The 19,574-nt window shown below is 33.7% G+C and overlaps 1 protein-coding gene across 1 annotated transcript in view; it reads left to right on the top strand.

Annotated features, from left to right (window-relative positions):
- The window catches only part of Lsd-2 (Lipid storage droplet-2), a 36,275-nt gene extending 17,268 nt beyond the window's left edge, over positions 1 to 19,007 (top strand). Inside the window, exons 2-3 of the mRNA XM_017615150.1 lie at positions 7,478 to 7,915; positions 18,461 to 19,007. Coding sequence (XP_017470639.1) covers positions 7,478 to 7,915; positions 18,461 to 18,927 — 905 coding nt within the window. The 3' untranslated portion in view covers positions 18,928 to 19,007. The remainder of the gene's footprint in view (positions 1 to 7,477; positions 7,916 to 18,460) is intronic.
- Positions 19,008 to 19,574: the final 567 nt, after the last annotated feature.

The following is a 19,574-nucleotide window of genomic DNA, read 5'->3' as shown; positions in this document are numbered from 1 at the left end:
CAACAATAACATGAGCGCTAGCAGCTTTGCGTAGCGTATTATTGGGTGGGGCCAGATAAACGAGGAGCATGTTAGTGTGGGAGTATGCACATATACACGTAAATTCATACAGTGCCCGCTCAATAAAGTGAACTAATTAATACCAGGAGGGCTCACATTTTCGCATATATTCCTTTTTGCGAATTTCAAGGCAAAAAATATCCCCATTTTGTTATGGATATTTACATATATGAATCAAAAATGTATGAATTTATTCAAAAAATAAACAGAATACACTTACGTATTAAAAAATTTTAAGTGCTCATTTCAAACCACAAATCATTCAACAAAAGTGCTTCTCACAAGAATGAGACGCTTTATATACCTATTCAAAAGAAATTAGTAGCTTGTTTCTGCTTCTACTTCCTGGTTACACTTGTTGAATAAAGATTCAGACAATCTAAAACGCGAGACAGACGGTCATGCTTATGCAGATAAACTAGCACACAAATGCGCATAATAATTTTGCCCTGACAGACGGCAGTATTGCGGATTAACGAGCCGCAAGGTCGTGGGTTCGAGTCCCACAGCCAGTAGAGTTTTCATTTATTTCGTTTTTATTAATTTTTTATAAGCTCTATATTTTTTGAAACGTTGCTTTCAGTTAGTTGTTGTTGACTTTTTAATAAAATTCAGCTCTAAAAATGTAAACTAACTAATAGTAAAATAAAAAATGTGATATAAAATAAAGCAAATGAAAATAAGATAAAGTAGGATTAAATATATAAATCAAATAAAATAAAAAAATAAAATAAATAATAAAAACAAAAAATTTTTCGCAAACGCACCAACCGAGGATAAAACCTGGCAGCTACAGGCTTGTAGCATGCAACTCTCACCACTCAGCTACAGCTAGGGTTGCCAACATTTTCTAAGATACAAATAATACTTTCTGCAAAAAATCTGTAAAAATATAGTACACTTCATATAAATACAGTATTTTATTACAAAAAAAGTAAAAACGCCTTTTAAGTATACATCTTTTTTCTTTCTTATGCATTTCTTCTACCAAGAATATTGTCGTTTAAAGTACAAAACCGCGTATCGTCATTCTGCAAAACCGCGTAACTGACATTGGCTGCCAAAAATTGGATTTGCTCACACAAGCTCTTGGCTCAATCCTTATCCATTCGTTCTGAAATATACTAGCCAGAAATGGGATTGCTTTATAAAAAAGAGAACCATTTTGAAATATGAGTGTTTTAACGCTCTAGAAAATAATTTCTACAACTTCACATACGCGGTTTTGCATTTTGCTGATTCGCGGTTTTGCACTTTAAACGACGATATATTTCTTTGCACTTGCAGTTTTTAACAAATCACTGTTAACTATGAAGAAGTAGTAATATAAATCAAAATTAAATTTTTTATTAGTGAGGTAATCGCTTTGTATCTCTCATCTCGCTATTTAACATTCATAATAGAAAAAAATTTGGTAATTCATTATCAGTATTTTGAAATTTTAATGTTAAGGATTATTTAATTTAGTATTTTAATCTCAGTGTAAGGCTCAACCATTTCAATACAAATTTTGGGTACTCTTTATGAATTTGTACAACGATTTCGGGTTGTGTGCCCAAACGCGTGAATCGAATCAAAAACCTTTTACACACACTTGTAGACAACAGTTCACGCTTTATTACAAAAATAAAATGTACTACATCTGTGCACTATTTTATTAATAATGACGGTTGGAAATATGGTATTTTTTGCAAGTTTCCGAGTTGAGCTGTCGAAAAAAAAATATCCACGAAATATCTATGCAAAAGGTGTTCAGCCCCTCTTCTGGCGATTTTTTTTTTAGTTTCACTTTTAGTTCAACATATTTTGATTAAAAGAAAAATACTGATGAAAATAAAATATTTCACACAAACAACAAAAAATATAATCGATAATCGCATGGGGCTATTGCCTGAAAATTTTAAAATGCGCTTAGTGGCGTTGTGCTACTATAATAGCACGGCCGAGTAATCATAGTAAACTTATGTACAGTAATTTTTTTTTAGTTTATTAGTCGAACAAATTATAGCCGCTCCAAATTTTCACAAGTTTTAAAATATTATTTTGCTGTTATTTAATTTTGGTTAGTTTTTTTATATTTCATTCTTTAAAAACACCCGTATAAATACAAGTTTAAAGGCAGTGTCACACAAATGGGTATTTGCCAAAATTTGGTGCAAATCGTATCCCAATTGTGTGAACACCCAAAGTATTTTTCTTTATCCCAATCACGAAAACTAACTTTTCTAACTTTTATAGATAACTCGACTCCCGCGCCACCTAGCGGATCCAGTATACCTTGTGAATTTGAAAGAAATCAAATACAAATAACTCGACTCCAGCGCCACCTAGCGGGCATACGTATTTCTCATCATGGGGGTAGTACACGGTTTTAGTTTGAATAAAATCGGTTCATAAATACGATTTTTATAAATAACTCATCCCCAGCGCCGTCTAGCGAGTTTTCTAGTCCCCTATAATAGGACTATATATGCAAGGTATAATCACTGAAAATTTGACTGAAATCTATTTAGTAGTTTTTGAATTAAGTCCGAACAACGAAAACGGCTATTATTTTATTACTTTGTTGTAAAACAGGTATTGCAAAATCGACATTTGTTGTGAGAAAACCATGCCTATTACCATTCTGAGGGCAAAATATAGAACTGTGTACATTTTCGCGTTATTCGGTGGTGTGGTTTAGGCGTGATGCTCCGACCCCGTACAGACTTTCACATTTATATATAGAGATTCTAGCCTAAAGGCGTTAAAATGGGCTTTTTTTTAAATTTCAAAAACTTATATAATCAATAATACACTTTTTTTTAATACTGGCACAAATTCTACCTTAAAGTGCACTGTTTCACCTTTAAAAATCTTTTAAATATTTTTAATTACGGTTATTCCTCGCTGAGATATAAAAGTTTAAGCAACGCAATTTAAACTACAATATTAGGTCCCTCATTTTGAATTTGAATTGTTGTTGTTTTTTTTTTGTGAATTTAAATCATATTTTCATACAAATTTTCTTTCTTTTTTTATGAATTTGGATGCTAGTATTTAAAAAATTGAACCATTCGGACCGAACCAAACCGAACAGTGGAAAGGAGATATTCATGACCCGGTTCTAGTACCGGTACAAGTTTTTTCTAAGTGGTTCGAACCACTGAACTGAACCGCATCGATTTTGAAGCGGTTTGCAACCCTTGTTTTCAATGTATGGTGATTATGTGTAATAATTGTTCTTCACACATGAACAATTAATCTTACAAAATTAATGAAAAAAGCAAAAATAAATATAAAATAAACAATATAAAGTAATGGCACAGTGAATGATCAGTCCTTGAATCGACATAAAACCCTTATATATCGAACACCTTATTTCACTTATACTCTTCTTTATTCAAACCGATTCCGTTATTAAATATTACAGGTGTACTCAATTCTGGTTCAGTGATTTTCGTTATAGGTATAGCTATAGGATGAAGGAGTTTTAAGGGAAAACTATCCCGCTTTCTATACTGTAACTAAAGTTTTGGATAAGAATGAGCAAATTGAAGTTAGAAGACGTAGAATTAGAATAGTTTTAAACCCAAGCGATGTCGAAAAACGTTAAGTTTTGACTTTACAAAGGAGAACTATGAAATTCTGAAAACATCAATACAAGAGTAATGCCGTCTATAATTTGAAGTTAAACCTTAAAGGATAAGACATGAAGGGCATTTGAAGAAGTAAAATATAACCTTTCTAGCAGTGAAGAGCGAAAAAAACTCGAAAGTCTAGAAACTCTAACCTAAGTTTTAATGAAATGACAGCTCTGGAAAGCAGACAAGTGTGTTGGAAGTTTGAAATACATAAAAAGTAAAAGATATATATCTATATATATATTTATTTCTTTTAAGCCACATAAAAACTAACTCCTTAGCCTCGAAACAGTGCAATTAACACGGGTATGAAACGATGCTGTAATACAAATTCTACCAAAATTAAATGAACTCAAACTGGGTTCCACGAAGACTAGTATGAAATTTAGGTTTCAGATAAAAGAAGCGGTGCGTGGTTTATTAAATTAGTGTCTGCTCAAAAGTGGCTAACAGCGCTCTTACACGATATGCATTTGCATTTGTAAATGTTACTTTTTTGTATCTACTCGTATGTAATATATGTATGTATATTAGAACGTATCAGAAAAGTAGCATTTACATATGCAAATTCATATCGTGTAAGAGCGCTATAAGCAGGCAGACTTTTGTTTCAGCTTCAGTCTATCTGGGCGGAAGCTCACCGTTAGAGCGGAGTATTGTGCAAGCTTGGCAAGATTTTTTTTGGATAGTTAAACAACCGAAGTGCGCGTAATAGTCAGTTGCGCTAAAACATATGTATGTAACTTGAAAGCTTCCCTACCGGGTATAGAGTATTTTCAAACTTTTCACATACACATGCACTTTTGTACATACGTAGATATGTACATATGTATGTATGCACATATGTGAAGGTGCTATTGTTGCTTTTATACTGCTCTTAATTGCAAACGCCTTCACAGCCCTCAATGTAGTATGCACATTAGGGTGGTCCAAAAATGCATGTGAAAAAGTAAAGTCGAAATTTTTATGCTCTCACCCCCTAGGATTGTTCTATACCGAAAAAATATACCCCAATTTTTTTATTTTGAAATCAAAAAATATTTAGAGATCGCTCAAAGCGCCCAAAGTTTTCCATGTATTTTATATGGGGAAAAGCCACTTTTCGTATTGTTTATTTAACCATTTTTTCATCACAACTATAATTTATAGGTCCGCCAAATACCCACAAAAACCCTGAAAAATGCAATGGGTAGGCCAATAAAAAATCGTCCTGAAGAGAACCCGAGCTTTCCGATCGAAAAATATTGATTTTCAAGAATTCTATACCATTTCGACGAAAAGTTGTTTTTTCCCATATAAAAATACATGGAAAACTTTGAGCGCTTTGAGGGACCTCGAAATATTTTTTAATTTCAAAATAAAAAAATAGGCGTATACTTTTTTCGATATAGAAAAATCCTAGGGGGTGAGAGCATTACAATTCCGACTTTACTGTTTTGGACCACCCTAATGTGCATACATATGTACTTATGCAACTATGAAATCTTCCATCCAGTGATCGGACTTTTACCACATTGTGGTAGATCTTCCACTTTTTTAAGCATCCACCACATCTACCACACAAGGTATGAAATCTACCACATATTCGCATTTTTGAGTAGTAATAATTTAGCTCACATGATTTTCCCTATTTTTTTTAATTTTAAGAGGAAAAATTGTCCAACATTAAACGCTATGAGATAACAAGTAGGGACGCGATATCGAACCGATATAATACTCATTTAAAGTATCGCTGTAAAAATATCGGGTACCAATCAATATAGTAATAAAAAGACTCGATATTCCAAATATCGATAAAAAATTCAAAAAATTAAATCTGAATATTGTTCTTATTTTTTAATAAAGAATTAACACTTTGCACTTTAATAAGTACATCACTGACGGCACGCCACATTGCAACCTAAGATAGTACACATTTCTGGGCTTTAAAGCGCAAAATATATCCATATTGCTTTACAAATAAATTCCAAAGTAAGTAAGAAGGTTATAGTACGACAGAGATTTGCAAGAAATGGAACCCTAGCTAAGGCTAAGACTCTCAGCTGAAGGTCTTATTTGCGTTAAAAATTTGTTTAAAAACAATATTAACAAGAAAACTTTCAATAGAAATTTAAGTAATGTAACGTCGCATCAGATACTTCGGCTGATAAAAAAAGCAGGACAGATTTTTACATCTTGGAATTTGGAAAATTAACCTTTAATATTTCAAATATTACTACAGGCGGCCGCTGTGGTGTAGTGGTTAGCAGTGCGCGTTTCCACTTCGCAGCGCCTGGGTTCAAGCCCTGGTCAAAGCAACATCGCAAAAAATTTTAGAAAAAAAGGTTTTTTCTTAACAGCGGTCGTCCCTCGGCAGGCAATGTCAAACCTCAGAGTGTATTTCTGCCATGAAAAACAGCTTCCCATAAAAATACAATCGCCGTTCAGAGTCGGCGTAAAACTGTAGGTCCCTCCATTTTGTGTGAAAACATCAAGGCGCATGCCAGAAATCGGAGGAGAAGCTCGGCCAAACACTAATATATGTGTAAGCGCCAATCTATTATTATTATTATTACTAAAAAAAGTTTTATACAAATAGTTTTGCCCAATTCCCAGAGTTTTTAAGTTTTGACGTTTTCATTTTATTTTCAAACATTTTGTCATAGAAATGTCATGCCACGCCAGATTGGAAATGCCCAATACAATATACCATTATTCACATTAACTTTGTAATCTACATTTACGATTCGATACGATACAAGAGTTCTGGTACCCGATTCCAAAATATATCGTTTGAAAACTATCGAGTAAAAATTATCGGTATCGAATGGCAAAAATGTCGATGCGTATCGTATCGTATAGAAATTCGTGTCCCTAATAACAAGAATGATAGTATTCAAGATTTCGCATTCCCCGCGGAGATGAGATTTCTCAAGTAAAAGTAAACAAAGCTGAATGGGAGGAGAAAAGAAACTTTCAAACAATGAATTTTCTCAATTTTTCAATATCAAATTTTCGTCGGGAAACGTGGTTTTATTGTGTTAAAATACAAAATATATGATTTATAAAAAGAACTAATAAAGAAATTGTAAAAGATCGGCGATTTTTGTGAAAGTATTAGCACATTACAGTGCATCTAAAGTTTTTAAGGCGTTGTTTACTTTTACTTGAGAATTGTCAAAATAGCAAAACCCAAGTTAAAAGTTTTTCCTAGAGATTCTAATTAAAAATTTTGCAGTTTAGGCGAAACTTTTCTTTAATTTTTGTAAAAAGTTTAATTCAAAACTGGAGATCTACCACATTTTTTCTAAATCTACCACATTTTTTTCCAGAATCTACCACAGAGAATTTTTATTAAGTCCGATCACTGCTTCCATCCGCGCGGTGCTCCAGTTTCCAGCGGCTTTTTATCGAGTAGAACTGGACTTTTGTTTATGAGTATAAATCGTGTGCCTTGCCTGCACGTAGCCTTTTTCTACAAATTATATCAGTCTTATCACTTGAACTTCAATTTCAGCAGCCATAACTTATATATATATATATGTATGTAACTCTCAATTATCAGTGGAGAAAACCAGTTGTGCAAATAACTATAAATTTTGCACCATGAAGCAGTCAGGAGATTAGTACTTTTAGTCCGGAAAGGAGAGGGTTTTATACATAACACATATTTTCAGATAGAAAAAATGTTACTTAATTGCTCACACTTTTTAATAAATATGATCCCAACGATATGCAATTTTAAACAGTTACTCATCTACGAAATTAACATTTAGCTTAAATCATAATAAAAATACACCTATTTTTTTTTCTAGGTCGTAACCGTGTCTTCAACTGGGCACTCAATGCCGCCGAGGATTGCGTCTCACGCGCTGTTGTCACTGCCGCTCCAATCGTCTCGAAGCTCGATCGCCCCATACAGTATGTGGACCAGACACTGGTCAAGGGTATTGACAAGTTGGAAGTAAAGGCACCTATTATCAAGGACACTCCACAGGAAATCTATAATCAGGCCAAGAGCAAAGTGGTCGAAGTAGTACAACCACATATTGAACGTGTGTCCAAATTCAAAACAGCCGGTCAACAGAAAGCTGCCTCATTGAAGGATTTGGCGTGGGCCAAGGCGAATGAAGTGTTGGCAACACAATATGGCAGCCTCGCAGTGTCTGGCGTTGATACAACAACAGCTTTGGCAGAACGTCTCCTGGAATACTATTTCCCAAAGGGCCAGGATGACGTAGAGGAGGATAATAGTGAGTGTTTAGAGAAATTAAAAAGTTTGTGCTGAAATACTTGTAGACATATAATTGTGGCTAATAAAATACATACATATGTACATAATTAAAAATTACATTATTCATTCTTGCTAACATGATACATAACTGAGAAAAGAGTTTAGTTACGTCAGCTAAATATGTCTCCCTCAACACATGATTTGGTTATAGATACATTATTTGGCTATAGTTACCACCAGATCATGTGTTGAGACAAATATATTTAGCTGACTTTTTTCTGAGTGTGCATATGTACTAGTAAGGCAAAATATAGTATTTGTGTGATATTCTTTAAGTTTAGTTTCTTNCATATGTACTAGTAAGGCAAAATATAGTATTTGTGTGATATTCTTTAAGTACAAAAAGAAAGTTTAGAATATTGTATTTTTCATTTTGACACAAATAATACATATGAACGCATTTAAACAGTCAGGTGTGGCTATGCAAGTACTTTTTCAAGACGGTTTTACTGTCGAGTTGAGAAAACGAATTTCCTCTTTTACGTAAAAATTTATTTTTGTTTCGGAAATGCAATTAGCAAGGGNACTTTTTCAAGACGGTTTTACTGTCGAGTTGAGAAAACGAATTTCCTCTTAGCAAGGAGAGAACGAACTCAAATCGCTTTCGAAAGTTAATCTATACTTGCTCGTAATGCACCAACGATTTTAATTTATGCTCAGGTTGCTGTGTGTTTGTTGTTGGCGAATTTGTGCGAAATAACCGAAATTAATTTAAAGTAAAAAAACAAAAACTACTTTTGTAAGTTACTTTACATGCTAGGTGTAACTGCTGCTGCAATTACTTTACAAACGCTTTGAGTTTTACCGACTTTTTAAATTACCTGCACTGTGCCACGTCTAACTGCGCGTTTACTCTTTTAAAGCAGAAATAGTTTAACTGTAAATAATTTTACCCTATTTATTAGGTAAGGTTGGATTAGGTTAGGCTAGGTTGGAAGAAACATGAATCAATATAGAAGAGATAGGTTTGCTAAGTGTGCGTAAACTTATTCTGCTTAAAGTCGGACATTGGCATAAAATCTTTGAATCTTCGTACTGCAGTACCGAAACATTCGTCTAAAATTTTGCCTCCACCGAAACATGGCCGCGACAAACTCTACCAGCATCGTCTCATCTCAATTGATAAACCCTATACAAACTATTCGCCAGAAACCTAATTCTATATAAAATGTTACACCCAAATTCAATAAAAATAAAGAAGACTACGTGCTTTATACATATATAAATCGAAAGTCTAACTTTATAGAGCTCTTTAAATATATTTTATTTTTTATGTATAAGGCCATTCGTTTATGGAGTTCTTTTACACAATCGTGGTACGCTAAAGGTGAAAAGTCCAGTTTATGTATACAGTGAGGTTGCAAGAACCATAGCTACCCACAATGAAAAACGCTTGAATATTTTGCTTATAACTAATACATAAGATTATCATATCATTGAATAGCTTTTGTTAATATTTCTAAAAACCCATACTGATAACTAACAGCTACATTTCAAGCACAGATTACTTCATTCCCTTTGGCTTGCACTTTTAACGCACCTAATATGTATATTGCTTTGTCTTTTTTCCTTTTTAGTTCATAAAAATCTAGTAAATGTTAAAAGCCGTTAAGTTTCAAAATAAAAATTTCAAAACTTGAGTTTCATCATCGCCTCGCTACATAAAATCGTAAATCAATGTAAATAAATGCATAAATAGAAATGTTTGTGATTAATTCGGATACTCTGACTTTTTTGTAAAATACAGAAATTAATTTCTTTTCCCAGATAATAAATTGCTGTCGTGAAAAATGGCAAACACGTTGAAAGTGACTGTAAGTTGAAAACCCTTCATCTATTTACCTTACATGGCATGCACATTTTTTATTAAAAGCGAAAAAAGAAGTATAAATTAATAACAGCTTAGCCACTCGTACCTACTAACATATACATACATATATACTTACATGCACTTATAGCACTTGTACTAATAGATACTATTTATGACTCTTTAGCAAGTTCACATCGCATGCCATAATCACATGTTTCTTACTAATGCATACAATACTAATGTCAATGATATCAATACTATTCTGTTACAAAAGATTACAGAAACGTAAATACTACACACTCTAAAAAATCTGTTTAAAAATGCGACTTTAAATCGAATATATTTTTGTTTATTTTTAAAATTTTTTGGTAAATTTACACGATGAATATGTATTTTTCTCGTTTACACATTTTCGTGTGTAAAAATCCTTTTTGTTAGCGGCTTTACACCATTCTACGGGTGAAATCAAACGGCAGGTGTGTATTTTGTAGCTTGTGCACACTTTTGTAGTAAATTTACGCACACCACAGCAGCTATATTATGCTCTAAAAAGTCCGAAATTTAAACAAACTATTCGTTGAATAATCGAGCATGTAATTTTGCAAATAATAAGGTAGGAAATCAGTAACCTACCTTTTAGCTAGGAAATCTACACAATTTTTTTTTAGAGTGGATAATGCTAAGCTACCTCGCTGAGCGATTTCAACAGGCTCAATGTGCCAAAAAAACTCTCGAATTTAAAATCTATAACATCTGGTGTACCTCAAGGATCTATCTTACCTCCAATATTATTTACCTTCTTTATCAATGACATACTTAGTTACATGTAGCCCAATGCCTCGATGCGTATTCACGCAGACGCTACGCAAATATACATTTCGCTCAACAAATTGCAACTGGCCTTGAACAATGCTGCCCTTAAAGGAAATTTGATCATATACATATGTAGCTTTATACGCTACGCAAATTCTCGGAACCGATACACCTACATATATTTCAAGTACACGGCATCATCCAGAATGTTCTTTGTCAGCACGATTTGTTTGTGGAACTCACTTCCATCTAAGACAAGGGCTATTCGAAAAGCGGAGAGTTTCAAATTAGCAGTATTATATCTTCTCTATTCATAACTTTTACTTTCAAATACTTATTTCTCTCTTTCATTTCTCAATCTATGGTAGAAAAAAGATAATCCTATTATTAGGTATAATGCATAAGTATATTTTTTTCGATTTATCTTATATTTCCTGAGCAGTGTTGCCACTTTATCACAATTGTGGGTAATTTTTTACATCTGCCACTACTACGATATATTTAAAAAAAAACTACCTACATTTTACTGAAATAAAATTTTTCACCTAAATTGCCAAAATATTGCTTTCATAAAGTGGAAGAGCTGATTTTCTCCTTAATATCAATTTAAAAGTCTTGAAAATTGATTGTGAATATTGTGTTAGTTGATGAGCTGAAGGTGCAGCCAAGCATTTTAAATTTTCTATTGTGTACATGAACGATAAAGCTGCATTTACTTGAGGCGATTTTCTTAGCGATTAAACATCGCCTGGGAAGTTGCTTACCAACAGAATTTCCACAGGCAATAAAAGTTGGACGAGTGCGATAAACCAGGTGATTTATTCATATTCATTCAAAAGTTGACCTACTGCAATCAGCGATTTCTTTGTTGCTTAGAAAATTTAAACATCTTTACACAGGCGATTTTCGTGGAGCGATCTTAAATCGTGTAAATGCAGTTTAATACCACTATATTTTGATTATCATTTGTAAACTAAGTTCGTGCGGATCCGACCATTAAATACCCGACAAGTATTCAATATAGTTTTCCCACCTTTCCGAAAACTACCGCTACGTGGTAAGAAGGGGTGGGTTTACACCTATTTCAAACATCTTCTATAGAATGCTCTGTTAGGCATAATGAGATAAACTTATATAGTTATATGCCGTCTCACGCCCATTTTCCGAAATTCCATAATAATGTTACTCCTTTTCAAGGGATTGTTGTTAGTATAGGGCTGCCTTAGGTCCCCGTTTCCAGGGATATGTCTCTGTTTCGGACCCTTTGTCCCCGTGTCCCCGTTTACAACCAAAATGTCCCCGTTTAATGCTTGGGGGAACAGTATATAATTTGCTTGTTTAAGTTTAAAATGGTTAGCGGAAAATTTTTTAGCCTATCGGATTCGAAAGTGAAAAGTGAACAATTTTGGGCGAAAATAAAACTCATGATAACGCTGCGTTTACATAAGACCATTTGATTTAATTTCATTCTCAAATTCTTCTGAAAAGTAGGCGTCCAGATCATTAAAAAGACAATACACTTTGCAGCAACCGCCGCGCAGTGCGCAATTTTGGCGATTTAGGGACAGAAAAATCGATAATCGAAGTAGGTAAAAAAAAGAATCCATCAATTATTTAAGAGGAAAAATTATAATGACATCCGATGAATGCTAAGAGGAAGTAGCTTATTTAAAATCGTTTATTGAAAAATGTACATTAAAGTGGAAAGAAATGCCGCCCTTAGAAAAATGGATTTTAAAGATACTATTGAACGCGAACGGAAAGCAAACTTGCTAAAATTTTTGCAATACATATGTATGTGGAATCCCTTCCCACAATGTGAATGTTGAGCTAGTTGTTTCTCTTATTTTATCACAATGGTCTAAAGAGAGAAACTCGCTTAACATTGGCACTGTGGAAAGTGTTGTTCAGTGCAAGTTCAACTTTAAAATGACGTGCAATGAAATTTTACCATTATTTAAAAAATGAATACGAACTTTTAAGCAAAGTTAAAACTAGTGAAAAATACGAATGGCATACGCGAAAAGAGACCCTATAACATGTAATATGAGTTAGTTACGTAAAAATGTGTTAAAATAGTTCATGTTTTGTTTGCTTCCGTTTACGTTATGAAGTACAAATACGTTCCTGAATTGAATTGCACTTTTTCTTTGATCTCTAACGGTTATGTTATTTTTATTGTAAGTCAATCATATTTTAATATTTTGAAACAGGTATTGTTTTGTTTGTTTGTATATTAGGGAGGCCTAGGATTGGTCTACGCCGAAAAATGCATGAGAAAAGTGAAGTCGGAATTTGTATGCTCTCACCCCTTAGGATTTTTTTATACCGAAAAAAATATACCCCAATTTTTTATTTTGAAATCAAAAAATNAACATGTAATATGAGTTAGTTACGTAAAAATGTGTTAAAATAGTTCATGTTTTGTTTGCTTCCGTTTACGTTATGAAGTACAAATACGTTCCTGAATTGAATTGCACTTTTTCTTTGATCTCTAACGGTTATGTTATTTTTATTGTAAGTCAATCATATTTTAATATTTTGAAACAGGTATTGTTTTGTTTGTTTGTATATTAGGGAGGCCTAGGATTGGTCTACGCCGAAAAATGCATGAGAAAAGTGAAGTCGGAATTTGTATGCTCTCACCCCTTAGGATTTTTTTATACCGAAAAAAATATACCCCAATTTTTTATTTTGAAATCAAAAAATATTTAGCGGTCGCTCAAAGCGCTTAAAGTTTTCCATGTATTTTATATGGGGAAAAAATAACTTTTCGTAGAAATGGTATGGAATTCTTGAAAATCAATATTTTTCGATCGGAAAACTCTGGTTCTCTTCAAGAGGCTTCCAATAATAATACCCAGTTGTTTATTTAACCATATTTTAAAACTAACGATTTTTCATTGGTGCCCCATTGCAATATTCGGGTTATTGGCGGACCTATAAATTATGCTTACTATCAAAAAATGGTTAAATAAACAATCGGGTATTATTGTAGGGCATCTCCTGCAGAGAAACAGAGTTTTTCGATCGAAAAATGTTGATTGTTAAGAGTTCTATACCGTTTCTACGAAAAGTGGTTTTTCCCATATAAAATACATGGAAAACTTTAAGCGCTTTGAGCGACCTCTAAACATTTTTTGATTTCAAAATAAAAAATATAAGGGTATCTTTTTTCGGTATAAAAAAATCCTAAGGGGTGAGAGCATAAAAATTCCGACTTCATTTTTCTCATGCATTTTTGGACCACCCTATTGCATATACATACGTTAAAACGCAGAAGTGTTCTTATAACATATATAATATAATACGTTATGTGTATAAATGTTTCCTTGATCTCTATTTATTATGGTTTATGCAATTCCGTTGTTGTATGTATTATAACAGCGCATCAACCAAATTTTCCTCTGTAATTGAATGAGACTATAAATATAAATATGATTTAAAACAAGTAATTTTTAACCAAAAAACAAAACCGATTTCAATTCTGATATAAAAATTTAAGATTATCGTTAATTCCTTCATGATCCAATGTTCGGTTTAAACCAAATTAGAATGGGACCACCAGTGAGGTAACACCTTTAAAAAAATAATTATAGAAATCGGTTAACGTGGTCCAAAGTTACGTGGTAATATACATAAAAAAAAATATTCCGTTGAATTTATAACCTTTCCTTTTTGTGAAGACGGTTAAAAAGGGAGAGTGTCAGTATCCCTTTGGAAATAATTAAGTTGTTTTTTGCTAAGTGTCCCCGTTTGAGGCCCAGCAATTATAGCAGCCCTATGTTAGTATCAATTTTGAGTAAATTAGCGTCGCTTAATTGCGAAATATAGAAGTTTCAAGCATTTCTGAAAGTTATCGTGATATGAAAAGTGGTCATAATTTTAATTTGATATTCAACGTTTTGCTTTTATGTGGCAAGCACAATAATCGTAATGATAATAATGAGTTTGGTACAAATTAATGGAACGGTTACCGAGATACACATATGTGGTCACCCCCTTTTTTCCAAAATTTTAACATGATCGTATTTTTTGCTGAAGAATTATTGCAAACGTCAATTGTGAATAAACNAACGCAGAAGTGTTCTTATAACATATATAATATAATACGTTATGTGTATAAATGTTTCCTTGATCTCTATTTATTATGGTTTATGCAATTCCGTTGTTGTATGTATTATAACAGCGCATCAACCAAATTTTCCTCTGTAATTGAATGAGACTATAAATATAAATATGATTTAAAACAAGTAATTTTTAACCAAAAAACAAAACCGATTTCAATTCTGATATAAAAATTTAAGATTATCGTTAATTCCTTCATGATCCAATGTTCGGTTTAAACCAAATTAGAATGGGACCACCAGTGAGGTAACACCTTTAAAAAAATAATTATAGAAATCGGTTAACGTGGTCCAAAGTTACGTGGTAATATACATAAAAAAAAATATTCCGTTGAATTTATAACCTTTCCTTTTTGTGAAGACGGTTAAAAAGGGAGAGTGTCAGTATCCCTTTGGAAATAATTAAGTTGTTTTTTGCTAAGTGTCCCCGTTTGAGGCCCAGCAATTATAGCAGCCCTATGTTAGTATCAATTTTGAGTAAATTAGCGTCGCTTAATTGCGAAATATAGAAGTTTCAAGCATTTCTGAAAGTTATCGTGATATGAAAAGTGGTCATAATTTTAATTTGATATTCAACGTTTTGCTTTTATGTGGCAAGCACAATAATCGTAATGATAATATGTGGTCACCCCCTTTTTTCCAAAATTTTAACATGATCGTATTTTTTGCTGAAGAATTATTGCAAACGTCAATTGTGAATAAATTAGCTTAGGTATTTAACGAAGATTTCTCTATTCTATTTCTCTAAATTACCGTTATATGCGATGTGGGCGTGGTTATTGTCTGATTTTAAAAATTTTCAGGCATTTGGTATGTTGTACTAAGGTAGGGCTGCCATAATTGCTGGGCCTCAAACGGGACCCTTAGCAAAAAAAAATCTTCATTCTTTCCAAAGGTTTAGTCAAACTCTTGTTTTTTTCAAATCATCTTTACACTTATAATCTCGTTCAATTGCAAAGGAAAACTTAGTTGTTGCTCTGTTGTAATACATACAAAAATGGAATTGCATACACCATAACCCCGTGCGACAAAAACCAAAGATTTTTAAAACACACGAAAACATCAATATGTTCACAAAACTAGGAACCAAATATAGTATAACTGCGTTTTTAATTTTTTTCTCTGACGTCAGGATTTTTTTAAAGGACTTTGAAATTTCCAGGATAGGAATGAATAAAAAAATTATTTAAAAGATTTAATGCATTATAGAGTAACAATATGGGTATCAGTTAAAAGGAAAAATTCTGTAGAAATAAAAAATAATTTAACTTTTTGTTGCACCAGGGCGAATACATAAATATTGAAAATGTCCTTTTAAAACTTTCTCTTTGAATATCCTTGGAAATTTCCAATATTTATTTTTGGAAAAAATATATGTCAAGGACTAATATGTAAACTACGACACCCTCGAATTTCGTCCTTCTAACTTTATTAGTTTTAGATAAAAAGATTTTACACTTCTCTTTATAAGATATTGATAGTTTGTTTGTTTTTTTTTTTTTGTTCGTAGGAGAGGGAAATGCTTTATGCACTGGCCGGGGACGCTAGTCTCTATACTACCTTCCCCGAGTGTGGGACTCCCACCGAAGCGTGTTGGGCTACCCACTAAAACTCAAACTCCCACCGCCCGCGCAAAAATCCCGTATCTGGCACCGCAATTCTGCATGTCTTCAGATGCAGGAGCGCGCTGCTAGAGCCTTGGGGCTGCTCTTTTGTAGGGGTGTTTCATTCGGGTGTCCTCAGTAGACAACCGTCCTCTCGTTTGCAGCGGAGTACGAATTTCACGTATCTCGCAACTGCTTCCCACTTTTCTGCACTGGAGATCATTACCCCAATTATGTTGTTCGGAGTTATGTATCCGCATCTTTCTGCCAACATTCTGCGCGAATTCAAGAAGTGTTAAAGGTGAAGAATGTGTGGTACACGTTATCTTCGACGTTTCCACAGTAGTGACAGAACGGTGAGTCCACCCTTCCCATTCTATGAAGATATTCTCGGAAGTAACCATGACCGGTGAGGAATTGCGTCAGGTAGAAATCGACTTCCCCATGCGGTCTGTTCAACCATGTTTGAAGGTCGGCTATCAGGGAGTGCGTCCATCGACCTTTTTTGCTCGCGTTCCAGTTTTGTTGGCACTGCTGGATCAGTTGCTCGCGCGCTCTTTATAAGATATTGATAGTTACAATATACATAAATGAAGAAGCTAGAATCATTACACTGTACAGCACTCCGCTGGGTATTGGACCAAACCATTTTTTTTAAGAGGTCATAGTTGAAAAAGTTATTTCTCCGTTTTTCGAAGTTAGCCTCCGAAACCAAGATATGGGCCTTCGAAGTTCGAAATAGGATCTTTGGTAAAATTTTTTTTTTATTATTATATGTAAATAACTAAAAAACTAAAGATACAGACGTAGACCGCCTTTCGCTCTTATTTAAATGGTTTACAACTTTTTTTGCAAACTTATATTACAGGTGTAATAAGGAGGCAAGAGTCGGGTCTTCGAAAAAACACAAATTTGCTTATTTCATTTCTCGTTGAGCAATAAGACCAACTTTTAAACTTAACAATTTGAGTAATAAAGCAAAATAGTGCACATAAATATGTAGGTAGTCACCCAGTTACATTTGACAAAAAGTAGTACATGAACAAGTTAAATGAACGGATTTGTAAGTCGACGTTCGTTCGTCCTTGTCCTTTGTTGGAAATAAAGCAAACCTCAGATTTTAGTATTATTTCCCATTTAAAAGTGAAATAAAGCAAATTTTGTGTTATTGCCGTTTGTGTTATTTTAATAGATTTTTTTTGTGCTGATTATGAATCCGTAAGCATAAAGTTTGCATAAGCTCCAGATTTTGAAAAAAACGAGGTCAAAGTGTCAAAAAATCGCGTTTTTTGCAATATTTTAGAAGCTCTGGCAAAGAAAAAAAGGAGATAGAATCTTCCTGGCTTAAATTAAACCTAGAACTCTCGACTACTATCTCTGAAAAGAGATCTTAAATATTTGAGATCTTAAAATATTTTTACCATTATTATCTTAAACGAATTGATGGACAATTTTTATTTTTTATTTTATATTTCACTCCAAAAGGGAAACTCCATCTTGCGGCCAGGCCTGGTTTGTGCATATGTATGTAGGTTTATAATTATACATTTTTCCCAACCTGCAGTTAGTTTCTTGTTTAACCAAAAATTCTTATAGGCACCTGTTTATTTCAAAGTAAGTCTTGAAACCTTTAATAAGGTATTTTAACTCATTTCATGTATTTCTCTCTCTCACACCTTTTTGCATTTATCTTTTTTCTAGCCTACCAATAGCTCTTGAATACTATATCTTCTTAAATGTTTCTGTCTGCTCTTTTACTTATAGTCGATCAACAAGATGTTGAACTCGATCTAAGATTCTTAGTGGCTGCCTCCACTGTATTCCTATCAATGTCGTTCCGCATTATTAGTGAGCTTCTAGACTATGTTAGCCGAAATCCCGAAATAGTAGACTTAATCGATAGGGAAATTAACAAGTTCATGGTAAGAGTGCATCGCAGAGATAACAAAAATTAGTTAAGCGAGTAAATTTTAATTTCATTTAAGGAAATGCCCATGCATCGTATTTTATAACTCACATAAACTATTTATCGTACCTAGAACATACATCCCTATATAGAAGGTTTTATAATTCCCATTGCTTAGCTTTGGAGCTTAAAAATTCCCATACGAGTACTAATCTTGAATCTTATATTTCTTTTGCCTTTGCAGTACCAGTTTCCGCCACCGAGGACCCCGTCCTACACACAGTTCAGACCGTTGGCCGACTCTCGCACAAGATCTCGCGTCGTGTCTATCAGAACGTATCCAGACAGATCAAACGAATGCAAAAAGGAAACATAAACGACTATCTCAGCTCGCTGATTGCCGCATTAAAATTGCACCAGTACATCAATTTCATCAACGCATCGATGGGCTCAAATGTCGAGCAATCCTCCATTGCCGACGTTAGCCCCAACACCAATAACACAACAGCTGCCGCAGCGAACAACATCAACTCAGTTGCGTCAGCCAACGCTAACAAATCGGTAGCATCCCCATCAGCAACATCATCAACGGCGTCAGGGGCAGCGCCAAAGTCTGCGTCACAGTCAACTTCAACGCCAAACTCCACATCGGCAGCAAGGCGATCCAGCCAAACAAAATCGCACACTGCAACACCGCCAAAGGGAAACTAAGCCATAAAAGATAAAAATTCTAAATATAAATTTAAAAATATTCTGTCTTATCCTGAGTTTCGCCTGAAAAAAAATTCACCCGAAAATTTTTCATCCGCCCATAGTAAAACCATGGAAGCCAAAAGTGAAAAGTGAACCGGGTCGGGGAAAATGAAACTCATGATAAGGCTGAATATTACTTGAATTGAGTAGAAATTTTTCCAAAGTGTATTCGCTTAATATTTTGTTTACATAAAAGGTTTTTAATTAATTTTGTGCAGGAGCCAAATGGATTGAAGTTTTTTGACGTGAAAAGTGAACCGGTTCGGGGAAAATGAAACTCATGATAGGGCTGAATAAATAAGTACATTCATAAAAAAGTGAATACATACTTTAAATTTTCCTTTAAGCTATGCTTGAATATTTTGTTGGCGCGTATTAGTAGGCGCCAGCAGTGTGAAGCGAGTAAGCTACTGAAATTTGAGAAACAAGCGTATAAACATTTACACATTGTTTTTCCAGAAATTGAATGCGCCCTTATATGAAATACTATACATAGCAGTTAACTGGATTTCTGAAAAAGAAAAAAGATAAATTGACAGTTTACATTAAATTTAATTACGCCTTCATATGTATGCGTAAACAAAATTGCAAAATTATTGGATAGT

Source organism: Rhagoletis zephyria, unplaced genomic scaffold (assembly GCF_001687245.7).
Source record: "Rhagoletis zephyria isolate East Lansing unplaced genomic scaffold, Rhagoletis_zephyria_1.1 Rzeph_scaffold_00971, whole genome shotgun sequence".
In the NCBI taxonomy this organism is placed as follows: Eukaryota; Metazoa; Arthropoda; class Insecta; order Diptera; family Tephritidae; genus Rhagoletis; species Rhagoletis zephyria.
Note: the sequence above shows the minus strand (reverse complement) of the source record. Positions and strands in the feature narration are given on the sequence as shown.